Source organism: Copadichromis virginalis, linkage group LG3 (assembly GCF_057382275.1).
Source record: "Copadichromis virginalis isolate Kocher_CV1m ecotype Utaka linkage group LG3, C_Virginalis_male_GT1.1, whole genome shotgun sequence".
Taxonomy (NCBI): domain Eukaryota; kingdom Metazoa; phylum Chordata; class Actinopteri; order Cichliformes; family Cichlidae; genus Copadichromis; species Copadichromis virginalis.
In genome coordinates, this window is record NC_140620.1 from 37,886,495 (window position 1) to 37,910,606 (window position 24,112).

The 24,112-nt window shown below is 45.4% G+C and overlaps 2 protein-coding genes across 8 annotated transcripts in view; both read right to left on the reverse strand.

Moving 5' to 3' along the window:
• actn3b (actinin alpha 3b) overlaps positions 1-9,984 on the reverse strand; it is a 36,941-nt gene extending 26,957 nt beyond the window's left edge. Inside the window, exon 1 of the mRNA XM_085450957.1 lies at positions 9,583-9,984. Within this exon, the coding sequence (XP_085307083.1) occupies positions 9,583-9,717 (135 nt within the window). The 5' untranslated portion in view covers positions 9,718-9,984. The remainder of the gene's footprint in view (positions 1-9,582) is intronic.
• A 528-nt stretch (positions 9,985-10,512) lies between these two features.
• On the reverse strand, positions 10,513-23,994 carry rbm14b (RNA binding motif protein 14b). 7 transcript variants are annotated; one of them, XR_014918829.1, is made up of 6 exons: positions 23,748-23,994; positions 21,101-21,211; positions 19,297-19,649; positions 17,999-19,046; positions 15,053-17,809; positions 10,513-14,590 (listed from the first exon to the last, which is right to left on the reverse strand). XR_014918829.1 is itself a non-coding variant. In XM_085450964.1 (5 exons), the coding sequence occupies exons 3-5, from the start codon at positions 19,643-19,645 to the stop codon at positions 17,479-17,481; spliced, it is 1,728 nt and encodes a 575-aa protein (XP_085307090.1). In that variant the 5' UTR covers positions 19,646-19,649; positions 21,101-21,211; positions 23,748-23,994; the 3' UTR covers positions 10,513-17,478. The 7 variants fall into 7 exon arrangements, 4 of the variants coding, with proteins under 4 accessions (XP_085307090.1, XP_085307092.1, XP_085307091.1 ...); XR_014918831.1 differs by having other exon boundaries at positions 10,513-13,671; positions 14,463-17,809; XR_014918830.1 differs by having other exon boundaries at positions 10,513-13,732; positions 14,463-17,809.
• Positions 23,995-24,112: the final 118 nt, after the last annotated feature.

Here is a 24,112-nt window from a genome sequence, read left to right on the forward strand (position 1 = left end):
CGAAGTGGTCTTCCAGACCTGAAGGGGGCAGTATAAAGCTACATGTGTCCTAGTCTACCCTTACATGCTGAACGGACGCCCACATCATCGGATAATAACTGATTTCCAAATTGCAATATGCAAACTTTTTGGTTTTTCAGACCAAGGAAGGAAATCCTTCCAATTTAGCAAAGCAGCTAAAAGGCCAACATTCAGATCTGTTTAAATAATAGTAAGTTTAACTTCATATTTAGAAAGGTACAAAGTGTCATCCTTCTCATTTTATCCTGAAATACACTATAATGTTTAGTTTGAGACAGCTGCATTACTGATGTGAAGTCAGCTTTGATCCATATTGTAAAATGTTTACAATAAAAGCTAATGCTAACATTAGCAGGCTACTCGGCAAAGATTCTAACGTTTTATTGTTTATTGTCAATAAAATATAATGTTGATAAGGAATATTTTTTGTCTAAATACACATTTTGTTTCATCTTTCTTTAATTTCATCTTGAATTAGGAACAAGCTAACTCTACTCATATTAGCACCAAATACTAAATCTTTGGGATTCATTACATCCCCAACACAACATTAGCCACTACAAACGGTTCAGCATGTGGCGCGCTGGTTGATTTCTAAACGGCAAAGTTCTCTCAAACAAAAAAGTAACGTGTGTTTCAGCATAATACAACGTACTTCCATATCCAGCTATCGATAATTTGGGGCAAAGCTATCTCAGCGGCTTTGCTAGTCGCCGTCTTCCACATGTAGTTTTTCCTTGTGCTTGTGGGTGCCCTTCATCATGTAAGGACGCACAAGAATACTTGTAGTGGCGTGTTGTCTCCACAGTACCACCGTGTTTTCAGGATTTTGGCGTCAAAAAGTATAAGTATTGGCTCTGGTGACATCCCTAGTGGCTACATCCATCTTCTACATACAGTCTGTGGTATTTGGCTCTAAACTGACTGTGGCAGGAGTCAGAGATTACAAAAAGCAATTAAATGACAACCATCCAATATTTGTTGAGTAATTTCACCCAAAACTACAAACTCACAGTGCAAACAAAAGGACTTGATTAATCCTGTGGCTGATATGAATTTCAGTGTGAACTTTCATGCCAGATAACACAAAAGCCAGCCAGCAGTCTTGTAAAGCTCTCTTTATATTGCCAGCTATGTGGAAGCAATGTCTGATGTACTACTTTAATTACTTGAAAAACTACCAATCAAAGTGAAAAGTTTTTTTTCACAGTGCTGTTACTTTAAATTGTCAGCTGGGGTGTATATAATAACCCTTATTTTCTGCTGGCACTGCAACACTGCAACACACACACACGCACGCACGCACGCACACACACACACACGCACGCACGCACACACACACGCACACACACACACACACACACACGCCATCCTTATCTTGCATTGTTCACTCTATTACAGCTTTCAGCCTCTTTCTTGTTACATGAGTGAGCAGGTGAATTGACTGTGTGATTGATGGTGGAGAATAAAGGTGAGTGTACAGGTTCACGGTGGCTGCATGTCGACTCTTTTGTCGTTTAATGAGCTCTGGACTTGAAGACTGAGGGGAGATAAATTGGTGTAAGTGGTTGCGGAGGATTTATGACAGTGCGCCTGCGACTGAGGATGGGGGGGGGGGTGGTGGTGGTGGTGGTGGCGGGGGGTTGTTTCTAATTTCAGTAGGCAAGTTCTTTCTCTGTAATAAGAGGCAAAACTCTCCAGGCAGATCTGGGGTCAGCTAATTCCATCTCGACAGAAACCTCGACCGTGAAAAAAAAAAAAAACGGTGTGTGAAACTGATCCGAGGCTGCCTCTAGTAGATGCGCCCCAGCTACAATTCTCAGCATTCATTTAGCCAAAAGAGCAAGTCACAGATGACCTTGTGATTTTGACTTCGGCCTCCATTAGAGAACCACAAAAAGGCTATTGAATCCTCGGGTCAGGCGATCCCACAACTCTGGTTTCATTTTGTTATTTGCGGGTTGTGAAGCTAAAGCCAGAATGAGCACACATGACGGCTGCTTCGTCATTCCTCAGTTTGCATCCATGTGGTGAGCTCAGACATAAGCAATCATTGGAGCAGGCCGATGATAAAAAGCCCACATCTGTTTCGGAAGGACACACGAGGGTAAAATTAGTCAAATAAAAATTACGTTTTCTTGCCATTTAATTTTCTTTTCGGTATTTCTTTTAAATATGACCTGCTAGAACTCTTCTCGACATTAACCATTAATAAAGACAAAGGAGCTTGCAAAGAAAAGCGTCTGGACTTCTTTAAGTTGCTTGAAGACGTTTCACCTCTCATCCGAGAAGCTTCTTCAGTTCTAAGGTCAAATGGTGGAGAGTCCGTTTTGAGATCCCTTCCCAGACGCCTTAACGCCCACTCACATCCTGGGCCATCTGACCTCAGGAATTCGCATGATAAGGTGGGGCCAGGTTTCACAATGAACACACCCGAAACTCTGGCTGATTGGGACGCCCAGTTTCCCACCTTGTCTCAGGTGATTAGAGGATCATCAGGGGGTCCTTTTGTCCCTCTGTGGGGGGAAACTCCCACTAGGTTTATATCTGGGACTCTCCACCATTTGACCTTAGAACTGAAGAAGCTTCTCGGATGAGAGGTGAAATGTCTTCAAGTAACTTAAAGAAGTCCAGACGCTTTTCTTTGCAAGCTCCTTTGACTACGATGACCTGGATGACTGAGAACCTTCACAGACATTAATAAAGACGCCGTTTTAATAGGAACATCTGTAAGTCATTTTGCATGAATATAGAACCTGGAGGCTGCTGCTGTGCAACACTCGACCCATAAGCTCGTCTTAAAACCTTTAATAAAGTAAAATATATACATTTACAGCTGACTGTCAGTTAAGTAAATAACTCTGTTATTTTGCTTTGGTTTTTGGTATTTGAAACTGGAGCTGCCTCCACAGAATAGCATACAGCTTTTAAAGCCATTATAAAGCACATAATGATATCCCTGTGACCTCAGTCCTATCATGAGGCACAGACTCACCATCTCATCCTCTGCGGCCTATAAATATCCAGTGCATGCAGCAAGCACTCAGCCCTAACATTATGAGCTTAGCTCACTTTTTATAAAGACAGGTTCAGGTGTCTCATTCGTCTCATTACTACATGAAAACTCAATAGCATACACACTGCCTGGACCTGAGGTGACATTTTGCAGGTGTTTGGCCATCTGTCCTCTAGGTGTGTTTAGTTACCGAGGGGCACGGCGCTTGGCGGGCTTCTGTTGTCTTCTCTCATGCAGCATTTTCTCCGTTTTCAACACCAGGAATGAGCCTGAGGAGTACGAACAGCTGAAACTGGGAGGTGTGAAACTCAAACATACCTGCGTGCTGCTTTAGCTCAGTTTGATGCACAGAACTGCAAGGCAGCACCGCCGTGGTCACTCCGGCAGTTTTCATCTACCACTTTAAACCCTTTTATTCCATACAGGCTGTGATTAGATCAAGATGGCGGCTCTCACAGCTCATCAATCACCGTTTCTTCTTTTGACTCCGACGCTGCACCATGCTCGTATCATGTATCTGCTTTTACCGTTACAAGACTTTGCAACAACTTTCTGCCGTCAGACTGTTTCATTCCTTACAAGAACTCACAAATCATGCAGTGCATACAGTGTAACACCATGAAGAAGTAGCCCTCCACACACACACGCACACACACACATAAGAGATACAGTCCTCAGCCATTCCCACTGCCTCCTCGGGCTCCTGCGCCTGCACTAAAGCAGTTTATAGAAGCCTCCCTACATGGACACAACTTCTGGAATAGCAACTGCTATTTGATCTGACTGCGGGCTCTCTCACCTCTCCGCTTACGTTGAGCTCTCATACAGGTGCACAAAAACAGATACAGTATACATGGACACAATTTAAGAGTAAAACTGAAAAAGTTCTGCAAAGTTTGCAGGGCAATTCTCTTGTTTTAAGAAATGTCTTATTTAGTGATCAATACAGATACGACAAAGGGCTTTATTGTGATAAAGCGTTGTAGAAGCAGCAACTATGTTTCAGATGGCATCCCTGTCAATTTTTCTTTGGCTGCGAGCACCAAAACGTCTCCTCTGAGCTCCTAAATAAGTGCAAGCTCCACAGGTCTGGGAAATTAAAACACACTGCGATCACATTAGCGGTGTTACTGTTCCTTCACATGTCACATGACTGAGTGAATTATGGGAGGGGAACGTAAGATGCCTCTTCTCTCAGATGCATCTTGGGATTAGGTAGAGAAGCACAGGCGGTGAGCAGGGATGAGTAAAGGGGGCCTGATGAGCCAAATTACAAATCAGATCTGCAATAAAGATGCAAATTATTATAAAGTGGAGCAGATGAAGTCTCTAGAAAGACTCTCTGCTCCATTCTGTTACCTTTTTTCATCAACTCACTTGATGATATATGATGCAAATGCTTCGATGATGCTGTGATTGTTGAGTTTAACGATGAGCATCGAGGTAGCAGACAGCAGCCAGGCTGCTGAAGCATTGAAAAGTTGATAAGTAGCTTTTATGTGGAGCCGTGCTGCAGCATTGCTGACATTTAAGGCATAATTAATGTCGCTAATCTTTGGAGATTCATTTTTTAACATAAATGTCCGCATGATGCTTTTTCAAATCGTCGTCTCTGAGGAGGTCCACTGCTTTAGCGCCGTCTCCGAGCATCAAGTATGAGATATCAACGACCCGGTCTGCCTGCCACGCTGGTGATCCCTCGTTGAAATGTAATAAAATGAGATTAGACAAGAATAGACTGGATTATTCAGCCTGTTAAGATCTCTCCTGGCCCACACAGAAGGACTTTACATTAGGCTGAGTGGGTAAATATCACATTACTCAATCTAACGTCATAACAGTTGGCTCTGATGGTGGACGCTGTTTGGACCACTTCATTTTGTACCGTGTGAAAGAAAATGTAACGCAACAGGAAAGCAGAGAGAAAACAAATGTTTCACTGCAAATCTTAGAAGCAGAGTTCATAATTATGATGTTGCACCATATTGTAAGTCTGTGTGAGAGTGTATATTTTTATATTGTTATTAATATATAGTTTAGATCTGTGCTGCTAAACAATTTCTCATTGATTCTGCAACAATGACAACAAAGATGTTAAATAAAGATCTGATCTTAGAATTAGGTTGAAGATCACTTAATGTGAGATGACTGGACAAACTCAGTGCTGCTGTAGAAAATGAAAATAAACAAACACTATGATATGATAGACTATGAGAGGCTTCCACTTAATAATAGAATTCTACTTTAAAACATGTCTAGAGGCTGTTGTTGCGTTTTTACAAAGGCCTCGATGTGCACGGGGGAACTGATTAAATTTAGCCCAAATTTTTTGCAGATTTCTCTTTTTCTAACATGTTGAGAGATTTAGTGTGTTTTCCAACAGGATTTGTGAAAAAGGTTTTTCTATATGATTGTTTCCCCTTTTCTAATTATGCTTCTGTTTGCAGAACAAGAACATGATGTGTTGTGTTGGAGTGGAGATGACACAGATACCTGCATTTTACTCCTGATTGGGCCTCATCACGCAGAACTTGTCCTCCCCCGATACTTCGTCGAACACCCATTCATTAGATCTCGATTAAAATAGTGTGTTAGTGTAATTCAATTCAATTGTATTACTGTAGCACTTGATCACAGCAGTTCCCTCAAGGGGCTTGATACTCTAAGGTAAAGACTCTACAATAATAGAGAAAACCCAACAATCAGAAGATGAGTGAGCACTTTGGCAACAGTGGGAAGGAAAAACTCCCTTTTAACAGGAAGAAACCTCCAGCAGAGCCAGGCTCAGGGAGGGGCGGGGCCATCTGCTGAGACTGGTTAGGGGTTGAGGGAAAATACTGAAAAGGGGAGAAAAAAAAAATCACGGAGTCTTACCAGCTACTGATCGTAAAAAAAATAGCAACTTAACTAGAAGACACAGCTCGACTTGGCACCACTCTTATCTGTGATTGGTTAATACTGAATGTTATAGTCGCCTAAGATATCGATCCGTCTTTAGTACGGCTGCACAGACAGTTCTGTGTGGGCACATGGAAGCTAGGCTAAAACTAGGTATCAGTTTAAGCCACCTCTCCTATATTACCAACAGTGTGTCAGTGCGGGGAAAAATAAATGATTATTATTCTTTTTAAATACTTTTCAACTTGCCCAGTCTAATTTCTTCTGTGTGTACGTATACTGAGCTTTTATTGCTAACAGGTCAGCTAAGCACACGGCTGCTGATAACCTCATGTAATGGATATTTTTAGATTACTGCTAACATGAGCGTCACCAGGCAGCTTTACTTAGTGAATTAGCAGCTGAACTCTTTAACAATGTGAAACAGAAGATGACTTAAGTCATAGCACTGAATCTTTATTCATTTATTTATTTTTTAGCATAATGATAGTTTCTACTTTCTAGTTAGCTCAGTGCTGCGTGCCAACAGAGGGATCTACTGCACAGGAGGACGAAAGCATCGCCTTTTCAAATAAAAAGCCATTCCATGTGTTCTTGTGAGCGCAGTCTTCTGCAGCCCTCTGCAGTGAGAGTAAATCTTTAAACAGATATTGATTGCGCCTACAGCAATCACTTCTTTTTGCAGATGCGGTGGAGCTGGACCTGTCAGCCTGTCATCTGTTTGAGGCAGACATCAATAAAGCTCCGAAAGCCCACGAAAAGAACTTCTGGCTCTAACCGGACCGGTTTCCTCCATCCACTTGGATCAGCCCTCCTTATTTCCAGGATTATAGTTGCTTTGAGGAGAGAAGCTCGCCAAGATAAGATGCAGCCAGATCTCATCACTCCGGCCTTTCATATCTCATATTTCCTTCCGACAGCTTTCCCCTAGATGCAATATCTAACACAATTTTTGCCAGCTCCTCTTAAATCAAATGCCTTGTCCAAATCAAGTCATGAATCACTTAGTTAGCAAAGAAGGAGCCATGCTCTATGATAAATATAAACCAGTGTCAGCATGTACAATTCAGACACACACCATTTCTAATGTGTGGTATCAGATTCGGCATCACTGTGTGTTGACAAACATTTTACTACTGCAGCAAGTGGTGAGCGGCTTTTTCCACTGAAATTTCAGGGACAGAGGAGACAACAGGTGCTTCGAGGCTTCCCTTTCATATTCTCGGCACTGCAGAATGAAGCGCCGGCTATATTTATGGGCTGATATCAGCTCCTTAAGCTAGATTTTACATGCCAAGGACGGCAGTGGAGTACCATGACCGGCTCCCCGGGGAGGATGAGGGGTGAAGACTAAAGACTCGCTGGGCTGTAGAGGTTTATTCAAGGCCTGTTTTATGACCCCGAGCGTAAAAGGCTGGTGGTCCGCATGAGACAAAGTAAGAAAGGCAACATTTTTAATCAGTTTAAAAAAGGCACAATCACAAGAGATGTGCAAATATTCCAAAAATGGTGGCGAAGGAAGTTTTCAAAGAAAAGACACAGCGATAAAGAGAAAGTAAGCGGGGGAGGGGGGCAAGTTGGAGCCAAGCAAGTTAAGAAGTATTTTTAGGAAGACGTTTATTTGTGGGTCTGTGAAACCAACCCGGGGTGTATACTTAACAGCCTTGCCATCCATCTCTCTCTCTCCTCTCTGCTACCATCTGTTGAGGTCTCTCAGCCTGTCACTGCGCTTCAGCTCTGGGAGACATTTTTCATTGACGGAAGAATTCTGCAGATTCACTGCAGCTGATGCCGTAAAATGTGCCCGTTTCACTGATCTATACCCAGATTAGGTGCTGGTTACAGGTTAGATTAGGTTATGTCTTTGAGTACAGCAGGATATGGAAGCAAGCACGGTCCCTACACTTCAATAACTGTCAGAGATGGGAATAGAAGCATGCGATTCCTGAAATACTCAAAAAGAATATTAGACATATTTCACAAAGGTGATTTTTCTTTTTGCTCTCTTCAGCTGAACACAAACAGCAGCTGGAAGTTATGTTGAACTTTTTGAAGGTTCTATTGCTGATTTAAACCTCATTTGTCCAAATGTGTCATCTTTAGAGTAAAGTCATGTGCCGTCTCTGCATTAGCTGAAGCCAAAGTCTCAGCTTTTACTTTTCTTGAGCCAAACTGTACAGCAACACAAGAAAACCTTTAAAAAAAAAAGTGAAACCTTATAACATTAACTGTATCACATTTTATGAGTTTCTTTTGACTATATTAAAACATGTCTTTGTTTAACAGGCTGTGAGCAATAAATTATACAAAAAAGCCAAATGTAGCTAAAAATGATACAACTTAACTCTCATATATGCACAATTATTTTTACTCTCTTTTTTCCAGATTCAATAAAAAAAAAAAATCGAGCTTAAAATTTGCTGGTAATTATTTCTGGTTTTACAGGATTAACATCTCTATGAAATCATGTTAACTGAATGTATCCTTGCTCCCTTTGCATTTCTGACATGCCAGCTAGGAAGAGAAGGCTAATGACTTTGAGTCAGGTGCGGCAAACAGCTGAAACTTCCTGTTTAATTTGAATATGTTTTAGTAGCTCTCTTTCATTATATGAAACAGAAATCTTCCTGATGGCTATTTCCAGCCCGGGCTTCCTGGTAGGTGAAGGCTGTGGTCATCCAACATGGCGACCAATTACAAACCCTTAGGATCAAAAATACCAAACATGAAAATCAGTTCAGTCTGTTCACTGAACTGAAACATCGCAGTGGGTCATTTGTGTGCAAGGTGAACACCTCAAAGACAAAAGTGTAGCTCATTAACCTTTGCCAGTGTTGTTTTTGTCCCAGTGTGCCGTGCCAGACATCACCTGTGTCACTTGACTTTTGCTCCAGCAGCTCATTAAACACACCTGTCATGCTCTTTCTCCATGCGACCTTAAAGGTTGGCCTAACCCCACCCCGCCCCAACTCTCGTTCAGTATGGGTTTCAAAATAAGATTAAAGACATACTTTAAGAGTTGTTGCTTTACTTTTTAAGTCATAAAATGTAATATTCCTCAGTAACATAACAGGCTGTTTTAACAGGAAGTTGTGGTATAGATAATTAAAAAAGGCATACTTATATTGGTCTAATGTAACTTAACAAATGGTATAATTATTGTGAGTATTTCCCCTCTGCTTTTACGCCATCCTTTGCATCCTTATCTCCAGGTTGGCTTAATGTCCTTATATCCCTATAAACTCGCATGTACTTTAAAAGTTAAGTAAAAAACGCAGGCAAAGTAAGAAAACAAAAACCTCCGGGAGGTGGTAATATATTTAGACAGTCTGCAAGGCAATCAGGGGTAACTGAAAGACAACACTGAGAAAGTTCCACAGCCTAAAATATCTGCCCACACAGCTTCAAGCAGGACTGAAGTGCCAGGTGTGAGGCCAGCGAAGGCGCAGTTTCATATTAGACTTCACACAATTAGACCAACACCACTGACTCCCAAATTAAATTCAGTCTGCCTTGTTAACGTGTTAAAAGCATTTTTTTTTAAAAAGCGCCGCTCACTGACTTGAATGCGAGCGAAGAGGTTCGATCTGTGCGTAATTACGCACGTCGGTACAAGCGCTACTCGAAACCGCTTTATCCAAACCTACCTTCCGCTGCTGCTTCTCCCAGGCGGGGTCCAGCAGCAGATCCCTGTCCCAGTCCTCCTCCTGGGTCATGTACGCGTCTTCATGTTGGATCGTGTAGGAGTTGGTGTATGTTATTTGGGTTTCGACAGCTGTCATGGTTCCGCCTCAGTCAGGACTTTACGCGTCCCCCTCAGCTTATTGGTAATAAAAAAAATAATCAGCAATAGAAACGACGAAGATGACGCCGTGAGGCCAAACAACCTCCTTGAGACTTAGAGGTCTCGCTTTCGCGGGGGGAGAGAGAGAGTTAGGGGCTGCAGAGACCAGACTCCACTGGTGCGAGGTGCCTGTGCGGAGGTGGTGCTCCCACTACCAGAAGACCCTGCTGGCCGGTGCTCCTTTCCTGGTCAAAAGTGGCACACGTGACCGCACCCCAATAAGTATGGGAACCGACAGCGTGGGTATCAGGTTCTGGGCCTAAAAAGGTGTGAAAGGCGGGGTGGTCTCCCGCGGGTAGGGATGAGGGGGCTCGTGAGTGGTGTGGAAGTATGTCAATAACGCCTCCTTTCAGCAGAGAGGTTTTTATGGCCTGTGCAATGCACCTGTTGCTGTTAATGATCCTCAATGGCAAAGCCAGGCCTCTGTGCTTTCAGCCTACCTACAAATTCAAACAACTGAGTCATGTATTCTTTAAAAAACAAAAAACAAACCCCACATGAGTCAATAAAATTAAGACACCCATTTCTGAGATTTTGACAACTTCTCCCCTCTGGCTCCAGCTCAATCTAACCCCAGGCAAAGCAGCTCCTCCCTGCACTGCTCTCACTGGCAGCAGCTCACGCCATCTTATTCCTCACTCTAAAATTAGGCTGCAGGTAAAATGCATAGTTCCTGCTGTCCTAAACTACACAGCAAAGGATCAAGCACCAAATAACAACAAACTCAGGCAAATTATATGAGAAACAAAAAGATTTATTCATGATTTTTGTTCATGCAGACTGAAAAAAAATACCTCAACATCTTAAGAAATACAGACCAAAAGGCATAAATATATGCACACACAACCATACAGTATAATTGTCTTCATATCAGGATTTGTCATTCACAGTAAACATGTTGACGCAAATGTTTGATCCGACATTCACGGTGTGAAAATCCCCTCATCGTTCAGCGTTGTGCTGGATTCGATTTCTTTGAAAGAGGAGCAGATCCCGATTGCTCTCCTCTTGAGATGACACACTATTCTGTCACCCCTGACGTCTTTGGAAACTAGAACGATTAATATTGTAATTAACTGAGGCGTTTCGTTTAACTACACTAAGCTTGGTCCATTAACCTACTTGAAGAAGCTTAGCTACTGCGCGACTATTTGTGGTTACAATTAGGTTTGTGACTGAGCAGCCGCTGAGACGAGGGAACTGAAATGGCTAAACATAATGCCACCGTGGGACTGCTGACAATGAAATGGTCCGTGGAGAGGGAGAAAAAAAAAGATGGGCTTGGCCTCAGGTGGCCTGTAATCATATAAGGGCAGAAGGGTGGACAAAATAACATGAACGCCTTTCACTCTAATGCCAGCCAACACACTATTACTGCAGTTATGAGGGGAAAAAAACCTTATAAATGATCAATAAATGCAGTGATTTTTGTATTGAGCTGCACTGCATCCTGCTGGCATTCACATGCTGTCTGCCCCCCTCTATACGAGGTAACGTGTGAGATAAGACACTCCTGACGCTTTTATCTGAAGAGAGGATAAGCATCATTAGAAGTGTGATTCTGTGATTCACATCTGTGCTAGATGACCTAGAAAAGTCTCGTTAATGAAACCTGCTTCAACTAAAAAAGGCATCACGGTCTACAGTGTGACGGCTGGGCTCAAACCTAAGCCGGAGTGGGTTCTGTTCCCGATGTACATCTCTGCCGGTGTCTGCTGTACCCTGTGGGATCCCATCAAAAAAACAACACAATACACAAATATATATCTATATAAATGTGTGTGTGTGTGTGTGTGTGTGTGTGTGTAGAGTATCTCAGTTCTTCAGCTGTCCAAACCACAGAAGGCAGGGGGAGTTTGGGTGAGGAAGTGGAAGTAGAGAGGAGGCTGCAGCTCTGTCTGTGAATTCAGAGCAAGAGGGTGCGCGGGGGGGTCGGGGTGTTTAAGAGATGCGTGGCTGCATTCACCCAAGCACGGGAAGCCTAGACTCACAAGCACCAGAAGAAGCCTTTTTAGTGAGGAGCCGGCAGAGTTGGAGGGGAGGGGTGAGGTGGCTGGAGGGGGAAAAAAAACTGGAGCACGGTGTGCCCTGATCATGGAGGCTGAGGAGGGGTTTCATCAGCTGCACTGCTTAAAGGACCAGTGTGTAGGATTTACTCGTGGAAACAGAATACAGTACTCAGTTCAATTTTATCGATATAGCGCCAAATCACAACAGCAGTCGCCTCAAGGTGCTTTAGATTGGAAGGTAACACCCTACATTAACAGAGAGGACCCCAACGATCAGACGACCCTCTTTGAGCAAGCACTTTGGCGACAGTGGGAAGGAAAAACTCCCTTTTAACAGGAAGAAACCTCCAGACGGACCATGCTCAGGGAGGGGGCAATCGCCTGTGACTATATTACATACAGTATTACATGCAGTACTCATAGTTGTGTTTGTTTTCACTAGTGTAAAGAGCCCTTCACGTTTTCTCTAATCTGTGCTACGCTGAGGTCTGCAGACTCACAACTTCACGCTGTGGTTGCGTGCTGTTGCCATGGCAGCCTGGTTGTAAATGTGTGCAGCATTTAGTGACACAGGCTACCCTCGTTTTTGTGCTTTCGTTGGTCCTTTGTAGTAAAGTGAAACCGAGTGACTGAAAGCAATGAAAATGGACACAGTTGTTCCTCTTTGTGGTGAACTGCACTATTGCTCCCTTTCCTGTTCGAGCCAGCTTTTCGGCCAATCAGCATTCAGGATATCAGGATATGTGCTTTTTGGTCTTTCACCACATCTACACATGGCCTCTGCATCTGTCAAATACCCACAATCCTTCCTTCTAGGCAAATGTGCACTAATGTAGGACTATGGATCCTGCACTACACGTCCAGTCCTCGAACGCCACTAAGTCCTACACAGCGGTCCTTTGGAGAGAAATAAAACTGGCCTCTATGTGCCTCTAAATGCATCCACACATGATGAACTCATCATTTGTGTTTTTTAAAAAAAACTTAATGTGTCTGTGAATGCAAAAAAAAAATCAGTTTTTTTTGCACTTTGTATCCAAGCAACAGAGACATCAGATTCTAGGGCTCGTTATTATTAGCACAGACACTGTGTGCGACAACGTTCTCTTTTGATAAGGTTCTGGCCAGTGACTCTATTATGGGATGCTCCAAGATCAGAAAGGTGAGGTTAGAAAGTAGCATTGGGCCAAAGGATCCTTCCACTACCAACTCACCTTATCAGTAAGTCATCTACTCAATCCTCCCCACCTCCTTTTAGTTTGTTAGGCGGACAGAAAGGCAGCGCCACGCTTGTCTCGACTCCGTCTCGCAGCGGTCGGAGCAAATGTGGGACAAACTCATCTGACATACAGCGAGTGTGTGCGGGACTGTGTGTGTGCATCAATAGTCTTAACAGGTAAGAATGTAGACGAGGCGTGGCTGTTAAACAACAAAACAGAGCTTCTGTGAGTCAAACCGGTGTGACGTCTCATTATTTAATAGCCACACCTCATACAAGTCACTCATAGCACATATCCAGCCGGTCCAGCTGACACTAGGATTAGAGAAACAGAGCTGCCGTACCAGAAAAGTCCTACAGGAGTCCCGAGATTGGTGAGAATCTACAGGTCAGACTGGCCTCATTAGCCGATCTTATAGGACGTTTCTGATTGGCACACAGGCTGTGAGGGACCCAAGGCAAACCCCCTGTTGGTTTATCTCGTTTTGTCATGGTGCTAAGGTCTTATGGGAGTTACGATTCCTTCCACAGCTGTGTGGCGCAAACCCATCATTCAACAGTTTCAGCAAAGCGGCTCGTCCAACACTGAAGTCTCTCTGTGTCGTGTTACTGAGTCCGGCGGCGGGCCACCACACATACACTGTCCGTTGGCACGCCCAGGCCACTACGGTAACAAAAGGAGGGTGGGTGGGTAGTTTGGGTTTAGGTGGGTGGTTCTGGGAAGTCTGAGTCCGAGCCAGAGCCACAAACCCAGATCCAAGGTGGTGGTGGTGGCGACGGCGGTGGCGGCGGGAGTAGGGGGGGAAGAAAAAAAAAAAAAGCGCTGTGTATTTGTGTGTGAACGGCGGAAAGGAGAGGCGCACAGGAGGGCGGGGTTAAGGAGGAGGAGGTATGAGAGAGGGAAGGGGGAAGAAGGAGGGAACCGGGGCGGGCAGGGAAGGGGCAAGGGCGGCGAATACGGCGGTGGCGAGGGCAGGGGGGAGGGTGTGTGGGGTGGGGGTGTCAAGCCTCACCAATCAATGAAATACCGCCCACAGAAAAATAGACAAACAAAAAAAGAAGCTGTTTTCTCTTTAACACACACACACACAGACACACACCAGCAGGACAGAGAGGGCGCGCCAGTCGCCTCCTAAAGCTGATTGCAAGACTTGACTGAGACCTGTGCAGGGGTCCTAACCCCACCCAAACCCTGCCCACCAAACCCACAGAGGAGAAGCCCAAGGCTGTAGCCGCGGCACCGCCACTGCAGCAGAGGAGGAGTTACGGACTGGGGGAGGTGGGGGAGGAAGGTGGCGATGGCAGTGTGGAGAGGAGGGAGGTGGGGAAGGAGTGTTTGTTCAAGGCACAGTCAAAGGAGGGGGCGGCAGGTTGGGAGAGGGGAAGTCAGTGCTCTTTAGGATTTCTTTCCTGCTGTTGTTGCGTTTTGTTTTTTTGTAAACTTTTTTTATTTACCTTGGTGGTGAAGAGAGAGAGAGAACGAGTTCCCGCTGCGTTGGCGTCGCGCTAAAAGTCGTCCCCATGGCTCACGCCGCCACGCTCACGCACGGCTGCACCCCAGCCGTTCCAGGCGGCACGGTGACCTATTTCAGTTGAGATAGTTAGTCAAGAGCTGGACTGACGTGGGGCTTGTTTGTTTGTTTGTTTGTTTGTGCGGCAGAGTTACAGATTATCACACATGCAGGTCTGAGAGCAGAGAGGACACAGAGACACACGGAGAGGGAGAATTTGGTACAGCAGGGGAGATACCAGACCAGACCAGACACACACCCATCAAACCCCCCCGCCCAAGGAAACAGGACTGCTCCACAGATCAAAATGCACCCAGGCCATTCTATCTGTGTGCCTCTCCCCAGCTCTCACTGTGCCAAAACATCATTTCTACAAGAAAAATCCTTTTTTTAACTTTTAATGTTACAGAGCCAGAACGAATCGCTGAAATGCATGTTCTCAAATGCAAATGAACCCCAAAACCCTTTGGTTGAGTTGGTTTGCACTGAGTTTGAGAGGCTGGAGAGAGGAAAGGAGCACCAACCTGCACTTACCCCGACCAAAGAGAGCAAAGCTGGGCCAGCATCTACACCTGTCTCCCCCTTGGGTCCCCAGTCAAATGGGTCTGGTGGTCATTTTACACAAGAGAAACAGATAGTGGGAGAAGAACAACATAAACAAGAAGAAGAAGAAGAAGGGGAAATGTCCAAACCCTTTGCTTTCTTTTACCACATTAGTGTCAGCCAAAACATTCTTTATTATAATAAGGTTTATAGTAATACATATTCTCAATAAAAAGCATGCTGATTTTTTTTTTGAATGATTTTTTTTTTTAACTTTTGACTTTTTATATTTTTCTTAAAAAGAAGGCAAAAAAAAAAATGAAAATACTTCTCTAAAAAATACGATCTCAAACATGGCAAACAAGACATTTCGCAAACCACATAGTTCTACAAAGGATGCAACTGGTATGTGTTCTGTATATACGACACAGAGAGAGATTACACCGTGAGATGCAAAGAAGTCGCTCAACCGCTAAAAAACAAAAAGAAAGAAAGAAAGAAAAAAAAAACACAGGGGGAGAGAGAGGAGGGGAGGAGGAGGGGGGAACGGGAGGGCAGTAAAGGGGCGTGTGCAGCAGACCGCCGTCACATAGCAGTTGCAAAATACTTTGAAAGTGGCTGTTTTAATGAAACGCAGAGCTACGCGGGTGGGATTTGCCACTCGTCAAAGTCCAGTTCTACAAGCTCTAACAGATATATTAAAACAGACACTTTCGCTCTTTTCCCTTTTTTGCAATCGCAATCTAAAGCTGGTCTGGTATTCGGAGGGTCAAAGAAGCACGTGGACGACGCTGCCCCACCTCTCACTTCATTGGTGCTATCACTGTCGTTTCTGCTTTAACCAGCAGTTAGTAAAGTAACGAACCCGTGAAGGCTCGGTTTGTGGCTTTTTCTTTTAAGAGCTGTGAAACAAATCCCAGAGAAAGCTTCGCTCGCTCTCCAAGCCTTCTGGATACTAAAGCTCTGGAGGTCGGGCTCCCCCCGCCCTCCTTGAAATGATTAAAAAATAATGTCAAAAGCACTTAAAAATGGGAGGTCCCTCCACTTAATGCACTTCACTCGAGGCTTTATAGGCACATGATTGAGCTTGTCACATACCATCGTGGTTTCCAACAGGATGCGATTAAAAGATCCTTTTGTAAACTGCTCCCTCAGTAGTAACACATTGATTTTTTTCTCCCTCCTTTCACCACCGTTTACAGTTCATCACATCCCAGGCTGACTTACGTCACAGGTAAACAACAAAAAACACATTTACACTATTTTTAAAAAAGGCCTCTGAAAATGATGGACTCCATACGGAACATCTACAAAAAAAAGTCACTGTCGGTAATATCTGGCTCCTCCCCCTCTAAACTGCTGACCCTGTCCCTTTACAAGGAGCGGGAACTGCCGACAATATAAGAGAACACAATAGAAAAGAATAGACATTGAAATTTGCTGTAAGAGGTAGGCAGCTGTAATTACAAAGAGCGAGAGAGGGAGAGGTGAAGCAGTGTCTTTCATTGCTGCAGTTAGAGTAAGGGTGGAGCGGGAGGGGAGGAGGGGGGGTTCAGAAAAAAAAAAAGGGAGTCAAAGGGGAGATCCAAACATACATTACAGTACGTTTATGTGTGCTTTACTCTTTTTTTTCTCTCCTTTCCTTTTCGGCAAAGTTTTATTTTCTTTTTTTGCTGCTGCGTTTGTGCGCTGCAAGGTCAGCAAGCCCTCACCTCTCACTCGCTCACACGCGTCACAGCCCACGTCACATTCAAGACAAAACGTCCCTCGAAAAAAAACCCCAAACAAACCAAAAAACAAAGAAGACTCAACCTTGGTTCGGCCGGACGCGACGCAGCGCAGCCGTCACGCGCGAGAGCGTCGCCCTGACTTTCCATCTGGTTACGTTGCAAATTGAAACTCTTCAACATAAGGCAAAAAAGGTTTCAAATTAGCTGCCCTAACTGATCATCTAGGCCTAAGGAGGATGGCTGATGTCGTCAATCGAAGGTCTCGGCCTTAGAAAATCATAACTGGGTTTGCGGAAATAAAGGCATATATGAAACGGCCGAGCGGGTCGGCCTAATACTGGCACACGTGTGAGACTGGCACGATAAAAAAGTAAAACTGAGAAGCACAAAGAATGCCCGCGCGACAGATGAAAGCCTCCCTTTCGGTGGCTGCACTGTGTGTGCGTGCAAACTGAACCAAGGCTGGCGTATCAAGTTTCTCCTAAAGCAGGTTAATAAACCAAGGAGTCCCCAGTTTAATACCACACACTTAGAGCCCCCAGACACACACACACACACACGTACATACAGCTGCTGTAAGGTGGTCAAGTTTGGGGTTGGAAGAGGAGATTGGGGCGGGTGAGGGAGGGTGAAGGGTGGGAGGGGTTCAGGGCAAAGAGGGAGGGGCGGGCAGAGAGTTGTGTGCGACTATCGGAAGGGGGGCTCAGGCGTGTGAAGGGAGAGTTCGGGGCGGCGGAGGATGGCCTCCTTGCGCGTGGGCGGCGGCAACGGCGGCTCATACACCCTGGGCGCAGCCATGGCGGCTGCCACTGCCGCAGCGGCGGGGACCACTGGCCTGAGTGCGTCCAGCGTGGTGACGGGCTGGGCTTGCATCGCGGGGACAGCCTGAACTGCTTGGACCGCTTGCATGGCCTGCATTCCCGGCATGCCAGGGATGGCGGTCACTGCGCTCGGTGATGCGTAGGCATACTGGAACTGTGGGTACTGCTGGAGCTGCTGGTAGTACTCCGCGTAGTACCTAAGACGGGGGAGGACAGAGATGGTTAGGTTAAGGACAAATTTAGTTGAAGAGAAAATAGTTTGCAGTGAACAGTGAACCACGAGCTAAAACCACAAGAACAACATCAGATTTGTAAAGGTTAACGATCTCTGTCATTATTTCACATCTGCTGCTTAGCAGGAAACAGAATCAAAGATTATATCCTACCTGGCCATGGGGTCTTCTGCGGCTTCCACTGCCTCTTCAGCTGCTCGACCAGCTGGCGTGGGGAGCAGGGGACGGCGTGGCTTGGCCCTCTGGTACATAAATGGCTTCATCACAGGGTCCGGAAGCAGAGGTGCCGACCTTCGCAGTGGACTGCGATCCCTCTCTCCGGACTTTGCCACAGCTGCTGCTGTGGCGGCAGCTGCCGTCTGCTGCTCAGCCACAACCTGCTGGCCCTGGGCGAAGTAATGCGCCTGCCTGGCAGCCTCAAAGATAGCCGTAGTCGGGTCCGCTGCTCCCATGGCGCTTAACTGAGCGTAGGCTGGTGCGGCGGCGCTGTAAATCGCAGGCGCTACAGAGTAGGCAGGATTAATGGCGGCTGCCGCTGTTGGCATTTCTATCCCAGGAGCCGCGGCCAGATAGACGGGGTGGTTGGCCATTGTCGGGGTGTAAACCGGAGTTGTGTAGGCAGCGGCAGCGGCGGCAGCAGCAGCGGCGGCTGCTGGGGACGCAGCCACCTGACCGTAAATATTAGGTGTCATGGAGCTGTATACCTGCGTGGCCCCTGACGTGAGAGCGGCCTGATTGGCCACCGTTCCGTAAAGCTGATTGGCAACGTTGGCACCGTACACCTGGCTGGCAAGGGCACCATAAACAGCTGGATTTACCGGGTTCCCATCTGTGCGTGTCCCGGTGGTAATCCCTGTGAGAGCAGCATAAGTGGGATCAAAGGTGGAGGTGTTGTAGACTGAATTGTGCACGCTTTGCTGGACCTGCAGCGGTAGGCCGGCGGCCGCAGCGGCGGCAGCAGCCAAGACCGCTGCCTGACTCTGGTACTGCTCCAGAGAAGGTTTCCCCACAGGGCATTCTCCAGCATAGTGGCCCTGCTTCCCACAGTTCACACACGGGATCTTCCCCGTCGGCGCCTGCTTGCTGGGCTGGACCTTGGAGAGCTCTACGGACAGGGGCCGGCCCTTGAAGGAGGTGCCGTGCAGGGCTTCGATGGCCTGTAGCGCATCTTCCTTGTTTTCCATGTGAACAAAAGCATAGCCTGTGGAAAAGCAATGGCTGGATGTGATTCAGTGCACTGATAATAATAAGGATCACATTTGCTTACTAGGAAAATGAACTGTGCCAAAGGAAAGTGCACAACTTTACAATCGGGGCATTAGCTTTAACTTTGAACTTTGCACTCTGCAGTCTTTTTCAGGCGCTCCCAGCAATTCAGCAGCTGTAATTAAACCATAAAACAGAATCTAAACTTTAACTTCACTTCAACTGTGAGTAGAGACCTGGCTTACCTTTGACTTTGTCACATTCGAGGACTTTCCCGAACGTCTGGAACAGCTGCTGGAGGTCTTCTGTGGTGCACATGCCGCTCAGATTACCCACAAACACCTTGGTGGAGTGCAGCGGCCTCCCCCTCGATTCCTCCACCACCAAATTCCGACCACGAAACTCCCGTCCATTGAGCTCCCGGATGGCCCGCTCCGCAGCACCCTCCCCCTGCAGATGCACAAAGGCGAACTGCCGCAGCACGCTGCAGCTGACCACCTGACCGTAGGGTTCGAAGATGGCCGACAGCTCTTCCTGCGTGGTGTCCAATGCCAGGTTACCCACGAAGAGCTTCACTGTGTGGCTCTTGTCCATGGCGCTGTGGAGAAACAGAGGGAGCATCGCTTTGACTGTTTGTTTAGAGATAAGTGAAAGGATTAGCAACACGGTATGACTATCAGCTGCCCCAGACGTGACAGTTACTGAGTGAGCATGAAGACACACCTTTGGCTCAGCGTTAGTCTGACAAGGAGAAGACTACAGGGGTGAAAAGCAGACACAGTGTATGAGCATCAAAAGCTTGGAAATGTCATTATCTCAAGCCTAAAGCTTTTATTTATTTTTAGACGACTAAAAAAAAAAATCACAGATGAAAGAAGCGATCAATTTTTAGCTTAAAGAGTAAAAGAGAAAAACCCAGAAACTTGCTATTTGGAGAAAACGTTAAACGCACCCATATATACACACACTCTTGATAAAGAACCTTTATGCATGAATGAGGAGGCAGATTAACATTCAAATTCCTCAAATTGAATACCACACTGACCACAGATTTGCCTCAGAGTTGCCCGCTGAGGTCAGATAAAGTCATATTATGTAAAAACAGAGCAGTGGAGATCGTGCTAGCGAATAACCGCTAAACATTTACAATAAATGCCACAGAGATCACAGAGTTCGCTTAAGGAGACGTCGCTCTCACTCGCGAGAAGCAGGCTGTGACTACCCATGCAGCTATGAGTCACCCTCATACAGAGGAGACACAGGCGAAAGGAGCATTTTGCACCAACAACTTCAAGGAGCAGTGCTGCTCCTAAACTCACGACGCATTTATAGTGACTTTCATGAATCCGGGTGCTTTAAAGAGAACCTATCACAGTTTTCCTCATTTTTCTGTCACACATACACCGTTATAACACCGAATGTTCATATTAATTGTGGTGAAAGTTTCTTGTAATGAGGTCCACATATGTAGAAATAATCCCTGTGAGATAAATCAGGCTTAAAAGCTCAGTTTGATACAGTGTTGTCGATTCCTGGTTCTGTGTGATCTCACTAGAGGAAATATGCCTAATATGGTCATCTCAGGCACAAATATGGATGTAGCGTTCAACTTTCTGATAAGTAGCTAAGTCAAAGTGCCTCAAACATGCATTCATATTAATAGCCAGCAGGGGGCGACGTCTGTGGTTTCTGGTTGCGTAGGCCTCTATTGGAAAATGGTCTTCTGCTTCCTCGCTTTGTGACCTCGGTAAACACCCTGCTGATGACTAAGACCTCGACTATACTCCACTGTGGACTCGCTCACCATTTGATGATGACGTTTATGTGGAGCGGACCTGAATGGACCCTAGCGGACTGACGGGGAAAGCATAATCCCGGCCCTAAGATGCATCCACACCAGAAGCAATGTGGTGATCATGGAGCACATAAAGTGAAAGAGGACAGCTGGTGACTTCAGCATCTTTTCTCAACTTCCAGGCGACTGTCAGTGTGAGCACAGGATAGTGTTGATTACCATATGACCTGTCAGTATGCATATTAGTGGGTTACCTAGGCAACCGGATCCTGGAACGTTTGCAAGTGATGAGCCGTCAGTTTGTAAGTGACACGAGAGGAACAAATCGCTTCCAGTGGACCCAGCGTCTCTTGTTTTAGGTCATGCTGCAAAGAAAATAAGTGAATTTTGTAAGATGACTAGATAGATGGATATTTTACTTAATGATTAATTATCTGAGTAAATAAACCTTTGATTTTGGCTACATTTAAGATGTATTTTACCCATATTAATGCTTCGTGTTTTCGGCAGCATTAAGAATAATAATAAAAGTAGTATAATCTACAATAAACAGGACAGGGGCTCATATTGAATATTTACAAAGTTTTATATGGAATATGATAAAATAATACAAAATTATGTTAAAGAAAAATGAGACTGACACAGTGAAAAACAGATCTTTAGCAAACAGTAATGCAAAATTTGGTGATTCTGAGAGTCAGAAAGGAGGATTACCCCGCGTACGCTCTTTGGATAATGACTTCTCAATCATTAGACATCAGACAGCGAGATTGTGTCCACAGTTTCAGAGTCAGTTTAAAGACACAATTACTGAACGGGGTGGAAAAAGCATGTTAGCGCAATCCCCAAATAGTACTTGTAAGTGTGGTAAGTTTTGCGTGTGGTTTACAAAAGTTGTTCCGTTTTCCAAGCACAAGCGCAATCAGTTCATTTCAATGTTAAACACAAAAAATAGGGCAAGCTTTGTCCTCCGTTAAATCTTAAATTAGCAGTAAACTGTGTGTCACAAACAGTAAACCAGTTTGCACACTTGATTTATATATTTTCCTCCCTATATTTTGCACCTTCAGAAAGGAACTCCGAGCATACATATCCAACATGGTCAGTCTGAGAAGTCTCAGAGTTCCTCCACCTCGTCCTCCATGTCCACTTACACACAATCTTGTCACTGGGCTCTTTTCTAAATACACACAGTACTTCCTTCTATGCCAGAAACCACTTTGTGCTGTAACACATTACTAAATCTGACCCGAAGATGACACACCTCTGTATATGAGCACAGAAGCTCCGCTCATCTTTGGTTTAAATTTAGTTTTGTTTATATAGCGACAAATCACTGCAGCAGCCGCCTCAAGGTGCTTTGTATTGTAATTTTAAGACCCCATAACTATCCAGAGAAAAGCTTAACAATCATTTTGAGCAAGCACTTGGCAACAGTGGGAAGGAAAAACTCCCTTTTAACAGGAAGAAACCTCCAGCAGAACCAGGCTCGGGGAGGGGCGGCCATCTGTGACAAAGACATGCTGTGGAAGAGAGCTTGACATCGTTCCAGTGAGGTGTATAAACACACAGTGATTCAAAAAGGTGACTGAAGAAGAACAACTCAGTGCATCATGGGAGTCCCCCAACAGCCTACACCTATTGCAGCATAAATAAGGGAGGTGTCAGGGTCACCTGGTCCAGCCCTAACTATATGCTTTATCAAAAAGGAAAGTTTTAAGCCTAATCTGAAAAGTAGAGATAGTGTCTGTCTCCTGAATCCAAACTGGAAGCTGGTTCCACAGAAGAGGGGCCTGAAAACTGAAGGCTCTGCCTCCCATTCTACTTTTAAATACTCTAGGAACAACAAGTAGGCCTGCAGAGCGAGAGCGAATTGCCCTAATAAGGTTATATGGTACTACAAGGTTATTAAGATAAGATGGGGACTGAATATCCAAGACCTTGTATGTGAGGAGCAGGATTTTGAATTGTTTCTGCATTTAACAGGAAGCTTCTGTTTGCGAGGGGCAGCCAATCAGAAGACAGTTTGGCTGCACCAGGAATTTCTTCAGTTGTAAATAACGTGAACAGGGCCCAAGAATAAAAATATGGAGCAAGAAGCGAGCATAGTAGGGATCTCCTTCACTTCAGCCTGTACATGTTTTACAGGACAACCCACCTCCCCACCCCAACACCACACAACTGGGTTTCTAGTTTTTTTGGTTTGAGTTTACCGAATACACCATCAGCACCACCACCAGCACCACCACAGATACCCGCTCTCCATACTGGGTGAACCCCGCTCACATACAGTATGGCTGCTGCACTAACACTGGGTTCAAGTGAAGCATAAACCAGAGGTGGTGGTGGGGGAAAGCTGCTTTGTGATGACGCAGCACGGCGCTGAGTCGACATATTTCCCACAGCTCGCTTTATTTACCAGCTCACAAATACCCAAAAGACACGAGACGAGTTGGTCGGACAGGCTGTCAGTGTTTTTGTGAATGGAGACACGAGAGAGAGAGGGAGAGAGAGCGAGATGCTTGTTTGGTTCCGCTCGGCGATTCAAAGCAAAGCCAAACAAAGTCCCGACAGCCAAACAGCCACGGACACGCATTAAACACACTTACTTTCACTTCCTATTGCGAGGCGTCGATGATCAATACTAATACCTGATACAACGGTATGACTCTCGGTGGCAGATCGATACAATGTAACAACACATTTTTTCTCCCTCCCCTTCTTCCTCCCGCACAGGAATGAACACAGTGAAACGGCGAGGCGATCTAAAGCTCTCCGTCCCTACAACAGCGCCGAAACCAGCAGCCCCCTCACAGCTTTTAGACGGCGGGCTTTAACGAGCTCCCACATGAGAATAAGGGTGCAGAAAAGGCGATTAAATAAAAGGATCTACCATCTTACCTAAGCGGTGCTGTGTTTCAAAATGGTAGCGCCTGCTTCCGTTTGAACGTCGGGCATACTGCTGGAGAGGCTGCAGAGGGGGAGGGCTGCTGCTGCTGCTGCTGCACCGGGAGGATGCTGAATCCTCACAAAAGAAGAGCCACCAAAATGACTCAAGCACACACAGAGACTCGCATGAGCCTTTGTGTTTTACAGATGAACAAAGCCCCCAAACAACAAGCGAGGGGGGCTCAATTAATGATGGCACGTTTACATCCAAGTGCAGGATTATTGTTTATGTGCGATCCTAATATCGATAGTATCGATATCAACGCCGGTATTGGTAATGGATCGATATTGGCACGATGAGATCGATATTTTTACGT